The 21,774-nt window shown below is 32.7% G+C and overlaps 1 protein-coding gene across 1 annotated transcript; it reads right to left on the bottom strand.

Annotated features, from left to right (window-relative positions):
- Positions 1–9,011: 9,011 nt before the first annotated feature.
- LOC124529843 (ionotropic receptor 75a-like) lies at positions 9,012–20,821 on the bottom strand. The gene is made up of 15 exons (XM_047103766.1): positions 20,692–20,821; positions 19,007–19,185; positions 18,707–18,935; positions 18,382–18,480; positions 17,266–17,342; positions 15,997–16,124; positions 15,704–15,761; positions 15,034–15,146; positions 13,886–14,094; positions 13,578–13,616; positions 12,897–13,081; positions 11,192–11,327; positions 10,362–10,524; positions 9,541–9,717; positions 9,012–9,109 (listed from the first exon to the last, which is right to left on the bottom strand). The coding sequence occupies exons 1-15, from the start codon at positions 20,819–20,821 to the stop codon at positions 9,067–9,069; spliced, it is 1,965 nt and encodes a 654-aa protein (XP_046959722.1). The 3' UTR covers positions 9,012–9,066.
- Between the last annotated feature and the right edge of the window lie 953 nt (positions 20,822–21,774).

Below are 21,774 nucleotides of genomic sequence, written 5' to 3'. Positions count from 1 at the left end.
TCAGTTATTCTACCAGCAAACAACAGTACTCAGTGTTCTTGTGTTCCGGTCTAAAGGGTGAGTGAGCCATTGTAACTACAGACACAAGGAACATTACATCTTAGTTCCCAAGGTTGACGCATTGACGATGTAAGGAATAGTTAAGATTTCTTGCAGCGTCATTGTCTATGGTCTGATGGTGACCACTTACGTGCGTCAAACTATTCCATAAAAATAAAAATACAGTAACTAGTTTTAGTTCATATATGTATTTAAGCATGCAAAGACTTCGGCTATTTCATAATAAAAAAAAACTGGAAAATATTGCATTGTTATTTATTAAAACCTCATTTGAATAAACTTAAAATAGTATGCAAATCTCTGTAAGTTTAACAAGGTATATTATGAACGAGTTGCATTAAAGTTATTACTTATCTACGTTACAATCCCGTGAAACAACAGCGGCTAATATATTTTCGTAGATAACATGATATAGATTGAAATTACTTTAAACATTTGTATATACATGTATCGTGGTATCTATTTTATCAAATCGAATGTTTCTTTTTTACTTTGAGATATGTATTTGTAAAAGTGTCTTTTGTTAATATGATAAAAGATTTAATTAAGAGTGTTTTGTGTATCTTTTTTATTCGCGAAACATTAATCATCATCAGACTGTAAATTCCACCAGTAGGGGCAATAACGCAGGTGCTATTTTAATTTCACTATTCCTGCATAATTTTTATGTTTTTTTTTTATACGAGTAATTTGAAAAATATAATGTTTCGCTTGAGCTGGCACGATCCATTGGTTAGAACGCGTGCATCTTAACCGATGATTGCGGGTTCAAACTCAGGCAAGTACCAGTGAATAGTCATGTGCTTAATTTGTGTTTATAATTAATTTCGTTCTCGGAGTTGAAGGAAATCATCGTGAGGTAATCTGCATGTGTCTAATTTCATACAGATTCCGCCATATGTGATTCCACCAATCCGCATTGAAACATCGTGGTGGAATGTCCCAAAATCCTCCTCAAAGGAAAAGGAGACCTTAGCCCAGCAGTGTTGTTGGTCAGATATAACTAAACTGTGATGTCTTTCTGCAGAATAAAGAATAAAATTTTAATTCAGTTTTGAGTGCTGTCAGTTAAGACTTTTTGGACTTATCGTTTGTGTTTAGTCTTACCATTTTGTTTTCATTTTCCTTCTGTTTATTTCACTCATTTAGAGAGAATAAGGAGAACGAATGAGATCTTTTATTTACAACTAATCAATAGAACTAAATCATTAGACAGTTAAACAATGGAGCGTTAGTTAAATACAACAATCACTGGTCTGCGGTTCCGTCGAGGGTTGTCAGATCCGGTTTTAAGCGGATATTTTCGGTTCTAACTGGATGCGTCCGATATAGTATTTACGGTTTACCCGTTTTTGTTGTAATTAAAAAGTTAGATATGGCTTTATCATTATTGTCAATACGTATTATTTATACGTCATACTAATTAAAATTTGCTAATTTAAAACTGTATCTATTGTCATATCAAATTAATATATTCTTTATAATAGTAGAGCCATTAAGCAATTGTGAAACGTCAGGTTTATAGAGTTGAATTAAATTTAGAGCTACCACCGGTTCGGAAAGTATTTTCTATCGAGAAGAACCGGCAAGAAACTTAGTAGTTAATCTTTTCCACTATTTTAATAATAGAGTTTGTTAATAAAATAAAATTAATTTTAAAATTTACATATATCGTGTCTAGAAATCAACAGATATTAAGTCCACACTTTTTTACCTAAATCTTGTATTATGTGTACATTTATCAATGTTTTTTGTATGAGACCATGATCTCAATCAAATATTATTGATTAAATTGATCTAGTTAATAATAATTATGGAATTGTGTTATGGAAACAAATATTATATAATATTGGTTTTTAGAAGTCGAAAACTAGGCGTTATTAGTTTATATTATTTTATACTAGTGATCTGCTCCAGCTTCACACGGGCTATGCTGAAATAAACTACAGATTCTTTAATATATTGTCCATGTATTATATACAAGAACCTTCCTCTTGAATCAAAAACCGCATCAAAATATGTTAAGTAATTTTAAAGATCTAAGCATACATAGAAACAGACAGCGGTAAGCGACTTTGTTTTATACTATGTAAGAATTATGTATTTAGCTTTAAGGTATTGTAATTTAATTCCGTAGTGCCTTAGTCTGACAACCTTAGGGATGCTCTTGATGTAACGAACCCCGATGTGATCAGGGATACCTCGCTGAGAACCTTTGTTTGTATCTTTACATTTTACTCGCTGAGGTTCAGTCTATGTGTGATCTGTTTAATTGGTTTTTAACCGACGTTCGTTCTTAGGAATACTTTTGAAATATATAAAGGTAAATAAAAGCTAAGCCAACGCCTGCAAAGACTGTTACATTTGTAAACGAATGTGTGATCATTTTGTTGCCGAATTCCATAAATTTAATTACAGTTTTTAGAATCCGCATTATTTAAAATAAGTTAAAGACTTTGTTAATTTTTCTGTATCGTGACAACTCAATTTAACACGTTGACACAAAGTGACCCTTTAAAGATACTGTTAATATGTTTTACTTGGTGGTAGGGCTTTCCCACTCATCAAATATTCTACCGCCAAACAGTACTTGGTATTGTTGTTGCGGTTTGAAGGGTGAGTGAACCTAACCTAACCTGGTAAATGTTTCTTACAGCGCCATTGTATATGGAGGGTGGTGACCACTTACCATCAGGTATTTGCTCGTCCGCCAACCAATAGCATAAAAAAACTGAATCAAATAGGTTGTATATTTCATTTGTAGATTGATTTACATTTTTCGTACGACCAATCATAGTAGGGGTCCCAAAAAATCGTCAGAAAGCGGGACTCGGGTCGCTAACGATCACATAGATTTATGTCCTCATTGGCACCGGAATTAAATTGAAAACTGTTCATTCCCCGTTCCTGCTTCAGAATCGACATTTTTCCCGCTCTCGATTTATCTCACCGGATACGTTTTTTGCGCTTAATGGCTTTACCGGAACCGATGTACCCATCATGTTTAGAAATGTATCAATAAATAATATTTTAAGCATTACGAAGTTTTTGAGCTGAGGTTGTCCAATGGTTAAAACAGCCTCATCTGTAATGAAGGTTGTGGGTTGAAACATGAAATCTGCACATAAGGGATAAAAACCTGTCACTATTTCTTCCTCCATTTCTCAAGAGCGCAAAGAGTTGGAAAATGCTTCTAAACATTTCCTTTCCATCAATAAATGGACTTTTTACTTAATCTTGGTAGCCGATAGCTGTTATACTGATAATATATACTCTGTACCGTTATTTAACTTAAACTTTATGACCTTGGAATTGTGTAAAAAATTACTTAATGAAGATGGATCTGGTTGTTATTGCAAGTGCTCGAATTCAAACAAACCGTTTTCCCTCATCTGTGGTGTGGATTACAATATCTCTGCCAAATATGCCGTGTAAAGAGATGGATTAACTCCAAGCCTGAGTGTGTTGGACAATTAACGCGAAGATAACTTCAGCACGTACGTTAAGGGCTCATTCACACTATACTTTCAATTTTTTTTAAATTAAACGTTAATAGGAATAACAAAATATACGAACAAATTTTTTTCTCTTAATATTATTAAAACCTTTTTGTTAAATTGTCTCGGATCTTCTGAAAAAGTGATAACTCAAACTAATCTAAGTTAAACTATTTTATATATAACTTGAAAAAAGCTTAGGTTATTACATGAAATACATATATTTTAGTCTCATATATATATATTATAATTTTGTGTATGTATGTACTTACGCCATATGCGTAAGAGAAGGGGAAGTCAAAAAGCCGTAACACGTTACGTAACGAAACGGTACATCCTCCCATAAGTGGTTATTACTTCAAATAAGTGTGACCATTTGCAGTGTATAAACTTTAATTAATCAATTAATTAGAACAAAGAAAACACGATTATACATTAAACAAAATAATAACTGTCATTAAATTTTCTCGAGCTACATGATGACACGAAGACTTATTGAGACTATTTATGTGTTTTTATAAAATAAATATCTTAGTTCTAACTATATAAAGAAAATTGTCAAAAATATCTAACAAATAAATATGCTATTTACATTTTCTAATAAGTTTTTCTCTTATCTTAAATGACGCGACAACAACACCCCATAAATATTTGTTGAATCTGTCTTGTGAGGATTTATACGTTTGGAGATACGTCGCCAATGAAAATCACTCTTTATTGTGATAAAGCAAGACCATCTTTTCTAATAGAGTATTAAGAAAAGTGAAAGGATTAACCGTCTCGTTTGTTTACTGGCAACATTATAAAGTTTGGGTTATAATTTCCGCTCATAATATCATAATAACCAAGACAGGTTCAACTATTCGGAAAATATCTCAGTTTTAAAATAAAGAACAGTTTGCATGCAAACTGTTAGGTAACACCCACGTATTATTGAAATAAACCTAGTTTTAACGGATTTGAATCGCGTATTTTTGGCATCCCGACGTTTCGAGCACTTTACAGCGTTCGTGGTCACGGGTAGACTAAGGTGGCATTTGTCTATTTGAAGAACAAAAGAAAATATTATTTACAACCACCGCCAACGATTTCTCAATTGGTATCTTGAGTAACGTTCCGGTTGCACGCAGAAGGCACTGACTGTATCTTTAGGTCTTGCAGTCTGTTGGATTTGGGATTTTAAATTTTAATAAGTGGATCCCAGGTGTTAGAAAGTCTCCAACCATCTTCTCTATTGAAGTTTCTCGATTCAAATTTAAGACAACATTACCCACGTATTATGTTATAATTTTCGGCTAACCAGCAATGCTGAGAGCTTGTGTTCCGTTTTAAAAGGTGAGTGAGCCATTGTTCACAGGCATGGGATATAAAATCTTAGGCCCTTAGGTTGGTAGAGCATTGGCGATACATCGAATGGTTAATATTGTAATAAAACTACTCACATAACATTCATTTATGTCACTATATTAATTTACCAATCGATACATATATTATATATCCGCTTATTTTATATATTTATATCCTTTTACCGCCAAACCTCGAATCAATTCTCCTCTAATCTAATCTCTTATTCTACACTCCCCGTTCAAAATCCATCGCCTTTTGTTTTTCTCGTGTCAGGCAGTACCAGCTCGCGACACCACTCCACGAGAGGAAAACGATACAATACGGTGTCGATAACCGAATCAATAATCATACTAATAAATATTATTTCAATTAATATTATATAAGTATTTAAAAAAATCATGACAATATAAGGAATATTAACCATCAACACATCAATGCTTATCAGCGGTGGTGACCACTTATCGTCGTTGGCCTATTTGAACGCCGCCCCCTCCCCTCTTACCTGAATAATTTAAAAAAGAAAACAAGGCACGGGGTCGTAGAAAACTCGTAAAGATCTTTCGTTCTTCTTTCTCGTATCGCTTTCAATTATTCTTATATAAAAATCATTCTTCTTGATTGATCTTGATTTACGTTCATTTTGTTCTAAATTATACTGTATAAATTGCTACTGTTTGGTAACAGTCAAAGTTAAGGTCAAAAATCATTATTTAATATAGAAGTGATTGCGCTTGCTTATTGAACGTCAAAAATCCACCACATAAATAGAATAACTGCTGAGATTTCGTTACCAAATAAACTTGCACAAGACCTAACACGATATCCAACACTTACTTCAGATCAGATTTACCTTATACGGCTAAAACTAAAGTACGCTGTGAATCTCTAAGATTAAACGGTTGTATGGACATCAAAGAAATTTCCCGCTAAGCCTTTATGTATGATCAACGACGCGTGCTCATTGTACTGCTCGCTTTGAATAACTTTAAAAATTAAGTGTGTTTATAACGGTAGACGAATTTGATAAGTGTCGAATATTTTATGGAATTATTTATTTGATTACACATTGGTTCTAATTGTATAAAACGCAGTTGTGATGCTTAAAAAATTAAGCAAGTTAACTTTTTGAATTTTTTTAGCTCAGATTCATTTTGTTGCTATGTATTTTTTATTAATAATACTTTTATATGAAGGTTCCATTAACTGTCGTGTAATGTGTATGAGTAATAAAGAAAGAATAAAAAACAACAAATGGTGCGCAAAGGCGGTCTTACCGCTTATAGCGATCTGTCACAGACAACCAACGTATGGTGATAGGAGCAACAACATATAGTAAAGAATAAAGAATTATCTATATATATTATTAGTGATTCGAGAGGAAGATTTTTAAATATAATTCATGGACAGTAAAGCTCTTACTCAAACACTTATTACCTCAGTGATATCACCGCGATTTTGAATTAAGAATCACCAGTTAACATCATACCCTATCTATTGAGCCATATTATTAATAATAATTAATGTTTTATAATAGAGTTCAAAAATGTTCACATATAACATAAATAATATTAAGTGAATTGCTTTTTTAATTTATGTCATTTGATAATATAGGGAATTATGTGTGTAATATTAATTAAAAGTGATTGGTCGTTTGAATATTCATTTATATTGTCCCGATCGGTATAATTGTTTGTTTATAATAATGGAACGAGAACGTTAAACTGCTGATAATACAAATCAACACGAATTGTTTGGTATGAACGTATTTGTGAATTTTCAATTCTATATTTATAGTCACAGCCTTTTTTATGGTACAGGTTGGCGGACGAACATATGGGCCAACTGATAGTAAGTCACCATCACCCATAGACAATGACGCTGTAAGAAATAGTAACTATTCCTTACATCGTCAATGTGCCACCAACCTCGGGAACTAAGATGCTATGTCCCTTGTGCCTGTAGCTACAGTGGCTCACACACCCTTCAAACCGGAACACAACAGTACTGCGTACTGTTGTTTAGCGGTAGAATATATGATGAGTGGGTGGTACCTACCCAGGCGGGCTTGCGCAAAGCCCTACCACCAAGTCAAAGCTGACTGCTGGGCTAAGGCCTTCTCCATTTGAGAAGGTTTGGAGCATATTCCACCACACTGCTCCAAAGCGAGTTGGTAGGTACACATGTATCAGAATTTCGCTGATATTAAACACTTGCCGGTTTCCTCTCGATGATTTCCTTACCTATGAACACTTATCTGTTTTATTCTCAGAATCTTCTTCTAGCACGTGGATAATTTCTTTGCATTCATTAATTCTTAATTAATTAGTATCATTATTTTTAATTTAATTGACTTTATTTTATGTAAGAAAATAATTAATTCAAGTGGGCGTTTTGAAGCACTTCTGAATGTCCGCTTTAGAAATCTGTCAGAGTGAAGCTGCCATCTCGTCCCGGAATGTATATTATGAATAGGGAAAACTTTCAAGAAACTAATTTAGGCGTCAATAGCGCAATAGCTTACAGTCGCATAGCGTTCTAAAAAGACGCAGGTTCAAAAATTAGTAACTTTTTTGGAACTTATTTTCGAACATATTTTAAAGGATACCAAATAAAAGTAATGCAAGGGAATGGACTCTTGTCATTATAATTTCTTTAAGAATTATGCGATTTTAATACAAGTTGTTTTAATACAAGCCCGCAACTTCGTTTGTTTGAATGCAACTAAAATGTTATTGTAGCCTACATTATTCCTCATACCAGCTATCTGCCATTGAAATGCGGTTTGAAGGTTTAGCGACGGGTGCAACGCTGACACTAAATGTAATACAGAATTTGTTTATTTACGACATCTCATTAGCAACTTCTACAATTATCAGTGTTTCTTAACCATATTGTCAATGTATTATGTACAAAAATTATCCTCTCGACTCACTCTATTTATTAAAAAAAATCGCATCAAAATCCGTTGCGTAATTAGAAATATCTAAGCATACATAGGGACAGACGGCTAAGAGCGACTTTGCTTTATACTATGTAATAAAGATAAAGATGATATATCAAGAGATTGTTATATTACTGAACAAAATAAAATTTTGATTTGAAAATGATTTCATTCGATAAGGCTCATTTTAGCGTAACTTGAATGTTATTTCTGTCCAATAGGTACCTACATGTATTGGTAACCGTAACCCACACAGTCGCAAGGGAAATCAGCACCTGTGGCCCTCAAAGCGACGACACTAAAGGGTCGGAAGACGGCGAGAACTTTTAAACAAATATGAATTTTTCATATCCTTTCACCGTAAGGGGACCAAAAAAAACTAACGTCTTGATATTTTTTAATTCCTTAGAGAATCTTTCTGTGATGTTAGGAAAGTGAGTAACCCAGTGGATATAGATACAGTATTATAGATGGTAACTTTATACCTCAACAACAACAGCCTGTAAATTCCCACTGCTGGGCTAAAGGCCTCCTCTCCCTTTGAGGAGACGGTTTGGAACATAATCCAAATTATAAATATATTTATTATTTACTGAGGTATAAAGTTACCATCTTTAACTTTATACCCCAGTAATTTATAAAACGGTTAACTAGAATCAGAATCAGGTTTATTTAATAACTGAAGTATGAGAGTTAGTCTCCATTTCTTTGGTACTGCTGGAGACTGTTTTCCGAAGCGTTGGTGGAGTTGAATTTTTGTCTATTTAAGAAGATTATTATAAATTTTATTTTTATAAAATACATTTGACTTGATTTTTTATATATCTACAAAATACTGATCTTTTTATTTATTTATTATTTATTGGGGCTGCTGGCCCATGTTATACGAACATCAATCTAGTTTGATCGACCAGTATCCTTCGATATCTCAGCTTCCATATCAATCTAACACTTAGATTATTAGATTTATTTTCGGAGTAAATGTTATTTGTATAATTTAAAATTTAACATAACAGATAGTTTTTATGCGTTGTTCAAATTTAGTTTAAAATGTAAGGGAATAATAAAATATATAAATGTATCAGCTGTTTATAATTTATTTTCAAAGTTACTTTTAATTAGGCAATAGATACACTCTCTAAAGTGTTTTTTAAAAGTGATTGCGAAATGCTAAGTGTTGTAAAAATTATTGATAAGTTCGTTTTAAGTGCTTGTATTTCGTTAAAAGCGTTTAAGTCTCGACTTCTCTTGTTTCCATTTGAGTCTGAAAAATAAAGTGTTCAAAATTAATGTCACTTATAAAAAAATCGTTGCAAAAAGTGATACTTATCTATACTAATATGAATTCGCATTTGGTAATAAGTAACTCTGTCTCTCTGTTACGCTTGAACAAAATGCTGAACCGATTTTGATGAAATTGACATAAGCAACATTTTAAGCGACCAAACAGCGGATGAAAAAGTAAGAATATGAAACGACAATAGTTATTCTATTCTATGTGAAATCACTTCGTATTTCACTTATGAAATGTTGAAAGGCGATTTATGGTAATACGCTCTTTGATGCTTAAAATAAAGGTGGATAGGCGAATATCTCATGTGATGGTAAGTCAAAACTGCCTGCCTGGTACTGAATGCTTTGACGATCAAGATTTTCAATATCAAATATCTTTAATAATTCTACCAGCTATATTACCTTTCGAATAACATGATAACAGTCCCCAATATATATCCAGCTGCTAGGAGTATGAATGCTGGAGCAGCACCTCCCAAAGCTAAAGCTCTCGGGGAACTCCCTTCACATTTCACGCCATGAGACCATGTCCGTTGCTGTATACATCGTATTATACCCCTTTCCATCAGACGAGACAGACTACAACATAATCAAATAAGAAAGGGCAATGATACATAGTTGAATTAGACGTAAATTTTCCTCGAGTTTAGAAAGTAGATTCTAACGAGAAGAAACTGCAAGAAGCTCAGTAGTTACTCTTGTCCACTATTTATTACAGACTATCAATAAAGTAGACTCAAAGTTTTATGTATATATCTTGCCTTGAAGTCAATAAATCCATGCCTAAATTATTACTTATAATCTTTTTTTATTCGTTTTTTCTGTCAAAACGCTTGGCCCTTGGAATAGTGGTGCAAAAAGCTTCATCAAAAGTATGACACCTCGCCTCAATTCCTCCACTGGTGACATGAGGGCTGGTTCGTTTTTTACCCAGAGTATCGGAATTGCGATTCAACGGGGAAATGCTGCTAGCTTTCTTGCCACCATTCCACGCGGTCAAGATTTATACAGTAACTAGTTTTAGTTCATATTTGTATGTATTTAAGCATTTAATCTTATTAATTCTTATGTTAATAAATTAATGTTATTCTACATATAAAAAATACAAACAATAAACTTTTATGACATGAGTTTTCTTTTTCTATTACAAATTATCAAAGAATTAACACGTTTATATACGTGTATAATCAAGGTTCTGTTTAAGCGATAAAATAAAGGTTTACCTCCAAATAAAAAACTCTCTATACGGACTACGCTTCTGAACACACGGGTACAAAAGATTTTTCTCCATTGAATTCAATGAATCTAAATCACACAGCTCCTTTTGTGTAAAAGTTTGAGATATCCTACTATTAGCGCTGTTCACATCGGTATGGTAGACGTAACCTATAAAAAAAGGAACAATTATCAATTCATAATCTTTTTTATGTGGTATAGGTTGGCGGATGAGCATATTGGCCACCTGATGGTAAGTGGTCACCATCACCCATAGAAAATGACGCTGTAAGAAATATTAACTATTCTTTACATCGTCAATGTGCCACCAACCTTGGGAACTAAGATGTTATGTCCCTTGTGCCTGTTGTTACACTGGCTCACTCACCCTTCAAACCGGAACACAACAATATTGAGTACTGTTATTTGGCGGTAGAATAACTGATGAGTGGGTGGCACCTACCTAGACGGGCTAGCACAAAACCCTAGCACCAAGTGTCAACAACAATTTATCTTATTATTATTTTATTATTATTATTATAAATATGAAAGTAGCTCTGTCTGTCTGTCACTATTTCACGACCAAACCGCTTAACCGAATTTGATAAAATCCAGTTAAATTCCAGTTAACTTCGTACCAAACGAAGTTAACTGGAAATCAACATGACAACAAACACCCTAAAACGCGAGAAAAACCGCGGTCTGGTACTAGTATAAATATAAAACATAAATTTCCAATTTCTAATGTCAGAGGTAAATTGTAATGTAGGGAATGATTAACATTTATTATTCAATAAAAATATTAAATAGAGAAAATACATTGATATTTCAAAGCTACCTCCTTTTCTGACCAAATCAATGCCTTCGTTCACGGGTATAATGATACTGTTTCCTTTCTTCTTCATATTTAATATTCTTTTCTTCAGAACTTCTTCGGCTTTTGCGTTCTTTTTGTTATAATAATAATCCGGCAACTGAAATTAAAGTCTTTATCAAAAGCTCAATATCCGCACTATGAGAAAATATCTAGATCACTCGTTGAGAATGTTCCAGAATAGAAAGATATAAGAACATTATCTTTCGTTTAGATGGCTCATATTTTAAATTCCATCAAAATTTCGATTTAAATTTTGCCTGAACAAATATACACGATATACATGCGTTTGACAATCATATATTGTCTAGACTGATAAAACCTTCAGTTTTATTCGCAGCTTGATTTAACTTCGGCCAAACCTTCAGCGTCGGTTGAAATGGGCCGAAGTTTTAGCAGAAGCTGATGGTTTCTATAACGTGCCGATATTATTACGATTCATAACGGATATCACGACATGGAATTGTTGATCGCAGGCTTCGCCAGCAGACTAAAGTAAAACAAAGCAGTTAAGTTGTGTATCAATTGCATATGATTGTGTATATATTAATATAGCGTTAATTGAGGCATTATTTTGAAGGCCTACAATTGAACTTTAAAATTTCAAATCAATTAATTGTCTGTCAAATAATTGTAACTTAGCATACCTTTTCGATTTTTTTTTTATAACAGTGACGTTATCTAATTTGGGGTCATTGAAAACCGACCTATTTTAGATCGGACATATAATAAAACATAAATGACTACATCAGACAAAATACCATCTAGTTTAAAGTGCTCAGTCGTCAAAGGATATATTTTCAGTTCTCTATCGACAGTAGATGAAAAACCTACACTCAACACATGTTATACTTTCACATTTGTTGAACCGATAGACTTACAAATTAACGATGAAATTGTGCTTTTAGAGCCGAATTGAATGTTTTGTAAAAGAAATATTGTAAGAGAGTGATTTTCTATGTCAAATTTATCTGAGGTACTGAGATTTATTAAGTTGTAATATTATTCAGGTTTATTTCTATACAAATAAACTATCATTGTTCTAAATATATGTATAGTATAGTATTCCTATATTTATATTTATATAGTATAGTATTGAGAGTCGATATGGCCCAGTGGTTAGAACGCGTGCATCTTAACCGATGATTGCGGGTTGAAACCCAGGCAAGCACCGCTGTTTTATGTGCTTAGTTTGTGTTTATAATTCATCTCGTGCTCAGTGGTGAAGTAAAACATCGTGAGGAAACCTGCATATGACATTTCATAGAAATTCTGCCACATGTGTATTCCACCAACCCGCATTGGAATATGTTCCAAACCTTCTCCTCAAAGGGAGTGGAGGCCTTTAGTCCAGCAGTGGGAATTTATAGGCTGCTGTTGTTGTTGTTTTGTTGTATAGTATTAGCCTGTAAATTTCCCACTTCAGGGCTAAGGACTGCTCTTCGTATGAGGAGAAGGTTACGAGCACATTCCACCACGTTGCTCCAAAACGGATTTGTGGACTAACATGTGAAGAATTTCGTTAAAATTAGACACATGCGTTATCTCACGATGTTTTCATCGATTAAAATGATAAAAGTCCTATACATGATCAATAAAAATTGTCAATCTAAGTATAAATGTCTGTCGCCCTTTTAAAATATTATTGTAGTTACTTAGACCAATTTACCTGTAACCAAGAATATGAGTATCCTGTATCTTGGAAAACTGGTTGAAGTGGACTATCGAGGAGTTCCCACAAGGAGTTAATGGAGGGTGGAGGTCCATTGAGGAGCCAGCTCACGACGCTGCTTGTGTAATAGTTGTAGATCAGAAGGCAGGACAATCCTGTTACCAATATTGTTAACTTCCTGGCTGAGAAAAAAAAATATCAATAAGTATTATGCACATCTTTTAGGACACGTTAATTATATTTATGTTTTGTTTTGTTGTTGTATTTTTATATATTAAGTTAGTTAATTAATTAATGTGTTTTTTTCTTTTTTTTCATATATTTTGTTCTTTTTATTGTGTCTCGTATCCTAATAAACATTTCTTTCTTTCTTTATTTCGTTCATTCTATTATTATTTTAGGTAATTATTGATTTGTTTTGGATCATGTTTTAACATTAATGACGCTGAAATTTTGGAAATTAATCATACTTGGCTTACTATACATTATACTGTTAAACAATGTGGGTGTAAAAGTTCGTCTTCGTTATATAAACTTCATCAATATATCCTTTAACATTTCTTGCCAATCCCATTTCTATATAAGTGACGATCATAAATCAATAACTTATTTATTTTTATAAGTTATTGATTAAAATGATTATGATTGATTGATTACATGATTGATTAAAATAAATACCTGAAGATATGCGTTTTATGTCCTCAAATTCTTCAAAAACTGGAAAAAATTACAGGATTAATTCGAAACAGTGGACTGACAACTCTTTTTCAACTCTTTTCTCTTTCCTCTCTCTGTCTTGCTATTTTATTTTATATTATCTTTATTATTTTCCATTATTTTTGTAATTGTCATAAGTCGCAAGAATTTTTGTTACTAATAAGTTTTTTATTTATTCCCAAAGTGTGTGGATTTATTATATTTTAATATTATTTAAATATAAAAAATAATAATAGCAATTTCGTTTAAAATATCTAGCTAACACTTACATTGTTGGCAAATCAATGCTAAGACTGAGAATAAAGCAAAATCTATGGTTATCGGACGTTTTTCCACGATCGCTGACAGCATTAAGACAATACCACATAGTGCTCCCACGGCTACCACGCACCACCAGGTAGCGGTAGACAGTGGCCTTAAGAATTGATTCTCGAATTTTCCAATACCGTAAGAAGGAATTCTATAGTAGTATCTTGTTCTGTAAATTGTTATAATTATATTAATTATTTAAAAAATGTAATTTATTGTTTTGTCATGAACACATGGAACGAGTCCTCGTGATGGTATGTGGTCAGTACCGTCCATGAATATTGTAAATCGAAACCTCAAATATCCTGTACTTGATATATCGTCGTCCCAACCATTATCATTATGAAGTGAAGATGTGATCTTTGGTGCATTAAATTCAACTAATTCACTAAATTTATTTCTTTTAACTGCGACTATATTCAATATATAGTTTTGTCATGAACGATGGAGCGGTATTTTAAGTGGTACATAATATGTAAACGTACGATGCGCTCGCGCCGCGCTAGTTTCTTAGTTTTACCCAAGACTAGAACCAAACTGGGCAAAAAAATGTTTACATATGAGGGCGCACAGTATTATAATAAATTACCGTCTACTTTAAAATCTGTAAACTCATTTAATGTATTCAAAACTAAACTATCGGAATATATTATAAAAAACTACCCACTTAAAAATTTAATACATTAAATGAGTAAAACAACTCGCTATTGTAATAATATCTTAAGAACGACATTAAATATTACTTGAATTTGTTTTTTTCATGTAAGGGACTTTGTGTCTTTTTTGGAAAACAAAGATCTCTAAATCTACGTAAAGTTTTAATTGTACATGATTACATAATTAGTGGGATTTTGTCCAAGGTAGGTGCTACCCAATTATTACATATTCTACCGCCAAACATGCACGGTATTATAGTGTTTCAATATGATTCGTAAGCTAGTGTAAGACAAATGGATAACACCTTTGGTCAAGGTTGGTTTGGCTCTTCAAGGAATAGATAATATTTATTTTTGCGCCAATATCTGTCAAGGATCACTTACCATCACATAATCAATTTCATTGTCCAGCTAACTTGATAAAGATGATATAAATAAAATAAATCACTTACTCAATAAATGTGACAGTTGGGAAAACTACGTCATATCTTGAGAAATGGGTTGGCAGAAATCGCAGAACTGGTGTTATGTCGTGTTCACGGAAGTACAGGGCGTTTGTTGCCGCCTGTCAGAGAACAATCTTTATTTAAGTGACTATCTGACTGAGGCTGATTGCGTAAGGATTTCATTCATATCAAACTTCCCCTCTCCTTTCGCCATTAAAATTTGTAATGTCTAAAAATTCTTTGTAGTGAATGTCTACATCATAAAATTAATTCTATTTTCTAAATTCAGTAGTTTTGTTGTGCGGTAATTGTGATCAGGACAAACACTCAGTACAATCATAACTTTATACATATATAAGTTGTGACCGCGACTTTGCGTGCGTTTGAATTTAACGAAAAGGTATTATTCTCGCCTAAGTTACTCCTTATTATATCAGCTATATTCCAATGAAACTCCTGACCAAACGGTTTTAGAAATAAGTTGTTACAAACAGATAGACAGACAAAAAATGTGAAAAAAATGTTATTTTCGTATAATATGTACCATGTATATATATGCAATATATAGAAATTCATTTTTTTTTTTAAATTAGGCATAGATTAATAATGTACTTTATGAAAAATGTGAAACCTAAGTTGCACACTGTATTTATACAATACTACTTTACATACTTACATATGAATGATTCCGATTGTAGTCTCCGACCCATCGATCTACAACAGTGTAAGTGTACCTAAAATTTTCAAGGCCATATTTTTAAACAAAAAACTTATCCATTGTTCCAAAAATATCTTTGTCGGTATTTATTCCTGATCGATTCGTTGTCGTTGCGTTATCGTTTCTCGATTCTCGATTTTTATTCGTTTTAATTACTTCGTTTTATCAAGATTTTTGAGCATTAACTTGAAAACATGGTTGAGATTTAGAAGGAAAAATTGGACATTGTGAAAAATTTTCGATGAGAGCACCTGAAATTATGAATTCCTGCTATCTCGTTTAGAAGCTGGGCACCTGTTTGGCTTATAACAGCGACTCCAGGGTCCGGGATCCTGCCTAACAACATCTCCGGGTGAAAGACCTTTGGTACAGGATTCATCTAGAAAAAATACTTTGATGAATGAATTTTTCTTATATAATTTCAAGAAAGTATTATGTATGACGGCGCGCTGATTTTTGATTAGTTTTAATGATAAAAATTACGAAATTATTATATTATTATTTAATGTTAATCAAAATTAGATTTTTTTAATATTATAATATTTATTGTTAGTTTTAAATAATACGAGCGGGTAACGCCTCGATGAATAGCGACCGTCATTCAGTGGACAGCTGCTGTACGAGGTGTACACGTGCTAACCTATTGGCTCGTAAAGTTACAATCCAGTGTTAATTTTGTGCCTTGTGTGTTAAATTATAGAACAATAAAATAATAAGACTTTTTCTTATTTTTGAAACTCCTACCGTTACAACGCCCACCATGCATAACGACAGCCAAGATCGCTATGAGTCCTTTTCTGACGCTCCTTTATGTATAATATACAAAGTAATTATAGATAATTAGTACGGGTCCTAATTTGTTCCCACAATTTTGTACCACATCGTATGGCTGGTTTAGACTCACACAATTATTTGACTGTCAAAAAGTGGTAAGTCATTCTTTTTGAAGAGTTATTACTGCTAAGAGGGTTACAACCTCTTGAATCCCCTTTATCGATATCATTTTTGTTGTAAGAAATTAAATAGTGCAAATTGCTACCCTCTCAAAATTAGTGAATTGTGAGTTTATAATTAGGGAGGATTCCGGACCACCGGACAGACAGACAAACACGTACAAATGTAGCAATAAATTTTACTTTTTCGACTATTATCCTATATTTGTGTTAGAAGATATTGCTTGTTATTAAATTTCACGATTCTACGTCAAACTCCCTTGCCCCAACAGGTTTTGATTGCCTTTGCGACTGTATAGAACAGAAGCGAATATCTTTGTATTTCATTGACTTAGAGGTTTGATATTTTCATAGCTCCAAGTGACAGAAATCTTTAGGTTCCGTTATTAATTCCAAATTTATTGCCTGAAACGTTCTCGAGAAAATGGTCTTGAACTGACTGACAGATAGACAGACAAACAGACAACGAAGTGATCTTATAAGTATTCCTTTTTTCATTTCGAGGTACAGAACTCTAAACATACACATCGTTAAACACTTTAATTTTAATTGATATTTCTTACTCACAGATACGATCATTCTGAGGGTCATCTTTTGGAAATTCCATCTGCGATAATACTTAAACGTCTTTGTGAGGCTTAAACCTGAAATATGAACTAACTTAACAATAAATCCAAAATATAGTTAAACCATATTTGAGTATAAAATGGTTACCACACACACCGATATGGTGTGTAAACATTTTCTATTTGTATCACAGAATTCGTACATAGTTCATTTATAAAGCCAGTACAGCACTTGTTTTTACGAATATAATGTAAAATTCAAATTTGCGTCAAATTATTATATTGAATTTTTTTCATTTCAAATTTCTGTACTATTCTTGGTGGTAAGTTTTAAGGCTTTGGGTAGGCATTATTACTCTCAAAAATAGTGAGCAAGTGTAGATACAGGTACAAGGGCATTACATCTCAGCTCAGTTATTGACGCATTGGTATTTTTACTCTACTTACAAAAAGATGGGTCATATTTTTGTCCCTTCTACAAAACTATAAAGTAATAAAAAAATGGATCGAGAAAATTACGACTGCATATAAGCGTCATCGTAGATAATTTTGTTAGTATTAAAAACAACAGTAATTACCTTCATCGAACTAAGATACTTTTTGATCAAAAATTAGTGTCTATATTACAATTTTGTGCAACAAAACCATAATTAAATACCTTAGTAGTTGTTTTAGTAGAATTTCATAAAACAGATTTGTTAAGAATAAATTTAGTATTAAAACATCTATTTTCAAATGTCCTCTTCATTAGCTACGTCATATAAAAACGTTTTATCAAACAAGTGGAGAATAATAGTCAAGCGTTTTGATAAGGTGGAATAATTCTCAATTCTATGTATTGTCAGCTGACTAAACTAATCAATATTGTAGATTCTTTGAAATTCAGAAGTTACCCCACAATAAATTATTACTTACGGGACTTAAAGGATTGCTATCAATATATCGAGCTTTACTAAAGGAAAACAAAAAAAACATGATACGTATCCCGTTTTGAATACTTATAAGAAAGATATAATTAATTACCCAGCATGGAAAGCAACGAGTGTTTCGTTTTATTTTTAACTGTTAGAAGCGAACTCTAACAGAAGTATTTTCTTATTTAGCTTTGTTCACTTACCTTTGTTTACATCCCAGTTACCTATATTTTGAATAACAAATTTTCCTCCACGACATTTGCCAAAATTAAAAAACTCGTATAAATTGTATCTCCAAGAATCTATATTAGGATAAAAGTAATATTAATTAATGTGAATTATATTTTATAAAACATTGTCTAACAATATTTTAAACGTTAGTTACTCTTTAAAATATTAAATACCAAATTTCTTCAAAATATCAGTAAAACTTTAATAAGAGTTATATCTAATTTTGCTTCAACTAACATAATATATGTTATCAGCTCTTGTATTCTATTGATCTATATTTATTAAAACACATCGTACCTCTTTTAATAGATACCGTTATATCAGCGTCGACGCTCAAGTTAAGATTATTAAGTACATCAACGATAGTCTTAACATCACTAACATTATCTGCTCCTGTTTTTGTATTGTTATCTTCAAAATATACATATTTTTCATCAAACATTACTGATAAATCTTTATGTAGAACTTTGTTGTGTTCATTAATTAGCCATTTGTGATTTCTATCTAGTAGTGAATTTTGTGATGCCTAAAATTTTTCAACTTTATAAGTATAACTTTCTTAAGTATTCATATTTCATACATTCGTAATCCACTCACGTAATACATGACGTCTTCGAAAGCTGAACAATGTGGGTTTATAAATACTCCAATGGGTAGTGAAGTTTGTTTCAGGCATAATTTAATCAGATTAAAATCCAATTTTTGTCTATTACTAAGATATGCTGTTGAAACTGCAATGTTATGAGTCGAAATTCTCTTGGCAAACTCTCGGTTCCCTGTTCGACGCAATGTTACAAACATTAGGTCTAATTTCACCAAACTATGTTTGTTAAATCTTAATTAGTAATTTACTAATGAGTTGTTAATAATTAACGGGCTGTTATATCATTAAATGTCCCAGGAACAAAATTTAACAAGCCGTTATTAAACAGAACATTTAACTGAATGACTTGTAAGTTACTCACTCTTATTTTAAGCAACCAAATTGAAATGCTTATTTGTGACATGTCATGTAGACGAAGTTCGGTAATATTTTATCTAGTCGTATAATACGTCATTTGTTGTGCTACGCGACCAATTTCAAAAATCGTTAGCTCCGAGTGATTTCAATGAAATGGTGACTACTTTTGATTTAAAACGATTGAAACACCAAATAATCATAACATGGTAATATTTATTTTTGAGTTGAGGTTATGTAGTATTATTTTGTGCTTTTTGATTGTGTTTGTGGTTTGGTTTATTGTGCTTCTTATTGAATATAAATAACTATGTCAAAGAAAAGACACGGACCGAATTTTTAGTCAAATGAAAAGGAAATCCTTGTTAATTTAGTTACGAAATACAAGGATCTAGTTGAAAATAAGAAAACGGACGCAGTAACTACTGCGATCAAAAATTGATGAATCTATGATTGAAGAAAAATTTAATTTGTACGCAGCGTCCATCTTGATTTTAATTGTCTGTTACTGTCTAACGGACCTCTAGAGCAGTGATTAAATTTAACGGCTTGTTATAAGAAATAAACACGCGTTAACTCGTGGTGGGACACTCGATAACTTTAACAGTCTGTTAACTGACTTAACAATACGTTAAATATTTAACAGGGTATGGTGAAACTGGACCTTAGTATTCGTATTTTAAACTTACAAATTATTTTTTGTTCATTTATATTCCACTGATTTGAAAATTTTGGTATTTTTAAGTAAGTCGTGCCAAAATAGGATTCAGTTTAATAATTAATTAAGTATTTTCTTGTGAATTTTGAGGAAATCTGAATATTTTCTGATAAGAAAGAGGTGAAACATAATACTATTATTAAATGTCTGAAGGATTAAATTATCAGTGTATTATTAATAAGTAAAATTATTTCTATATTTATAAATAAAATAATGAATAATGATTCAACTAAAGTCTAAGACAAGTTATAAAATTACTTGGTGGTAGGGCTTTGTGCAAGCCCGCCTGGGTAGGTACCACCCACACATCAGATATTCTACCGCTAAACAACAGTACGCAGTATTGTTGTGTTCCGGTTTGAAGGGTCAGTGAGCCAGTGTAACTACAGGCACAAGGGACATAAATAGCATCTTAGTTCCCAAGGTTGGTGGCACATTGACGATGTAAGGAATAGTTAATATTTTTACAGCGTCATTGTCTATGGGTGATGACGACCACTTACCATCAGATGGCCCATATGCTCGCCCACCAACCTATACCAAAGAAAAAAAAACTATAAAATAAAAAAATATCTACAACTAATAAAAATGTAGTATCAAACTCACAATTACGATTCCCACAAGTCAATAAGCAGACATACTTCGTTTTGATACTGACGAAGTAATCCACTGAAAAATTTATGGAATTTTCGTCCAAACCCAATATAACGGGTGACTCAGACCAAAGCAATATCATAATGATACAATGCATTTTATTCCAAACCATCATAATTGTTGTTTCTATGAACTTCACTTTCGATGTATGATTTTTAAATCACTAGCTGGCTTTTATACCGGAACTTTATGATTATTTATTAAGAACCGTTCTTAAGCAGACGATCTATTCGATTTAAGTTTATCATTATAAATAACTTTTTTTCAACATGTATTATTTTATTAACGAGATCATTCGAACGTCAGAGGTCAATGACAGGAGAAATGAGGAGGACTCTGGAGTAAAGGGATGTCGAATTAAAAACCGAAATCTTCAAAAAATAATTGTATATGATATAAAAATAAAAAAATAAAAATACTAATTAATGTTATAATGTTATAAATAGTGATTAATAACAGAAGTTCAGTGTGTCTGTTTGTCTGTCTGTTACGCTGGTGAAATTTAGTATGAACCGAGGTAGAAAATATACTCCTACCTACATTCCTGCATTACCTTCATATTTTCAGGCGTTAACAACCAACTGCACTCCAAAACACGGGTCACACCACTAGTAACTACTTGAATAAATAGAATTTGACTATGAATTTAGCAGAGGTAAAAGATAAAATTTAAGTATTAGTCATTGGTAGACTTGTCTGAGATCTTTAGTACGAAAAAAAGTTAATAGATCAGTGGTTCATCGACGTGAACCACATCATGTACTCTGTGGTCACATTTTCATATCTCCTTCATGTTTGATGGCCTTTTTTTTGTTTTACGAGGAGGAAAGGCATTTACGCCTCCCGCCCGGCCGGGAGCCCTGACGCCCTGACGCCAACCAGAAACGTACCAGTAGCAGCCCCGCGGCATCCCTCCCGCCAGTCTTAGCCGTGGCCGACGAGCAAGCTCACGCCGGCCCCGTTGCCCAGCGCACCACGAGGAGGTGACTGACTTGCACCCCACGTTTGATGGCCTTGAGCAGACATCACGAGATC

Source organism: Vanessa cardui, chromosome 5, assembly GCF_905220365.1.
Source record: "Vanessa cardui chromosome 5, ilVanCard2.1, whole genome shotgun sequence".
NCBI lineage: Eukaryota > Metazoa > Arthropoda > Insecta > Lepidoptera > Nymphalidae > Vanessa > Vanessa cardui.
The sequence above is the reverse complement of the archived record's forward strand: the minus strand, read 5'-3'. Positions and strand labels throughout refer to the sequence as shown.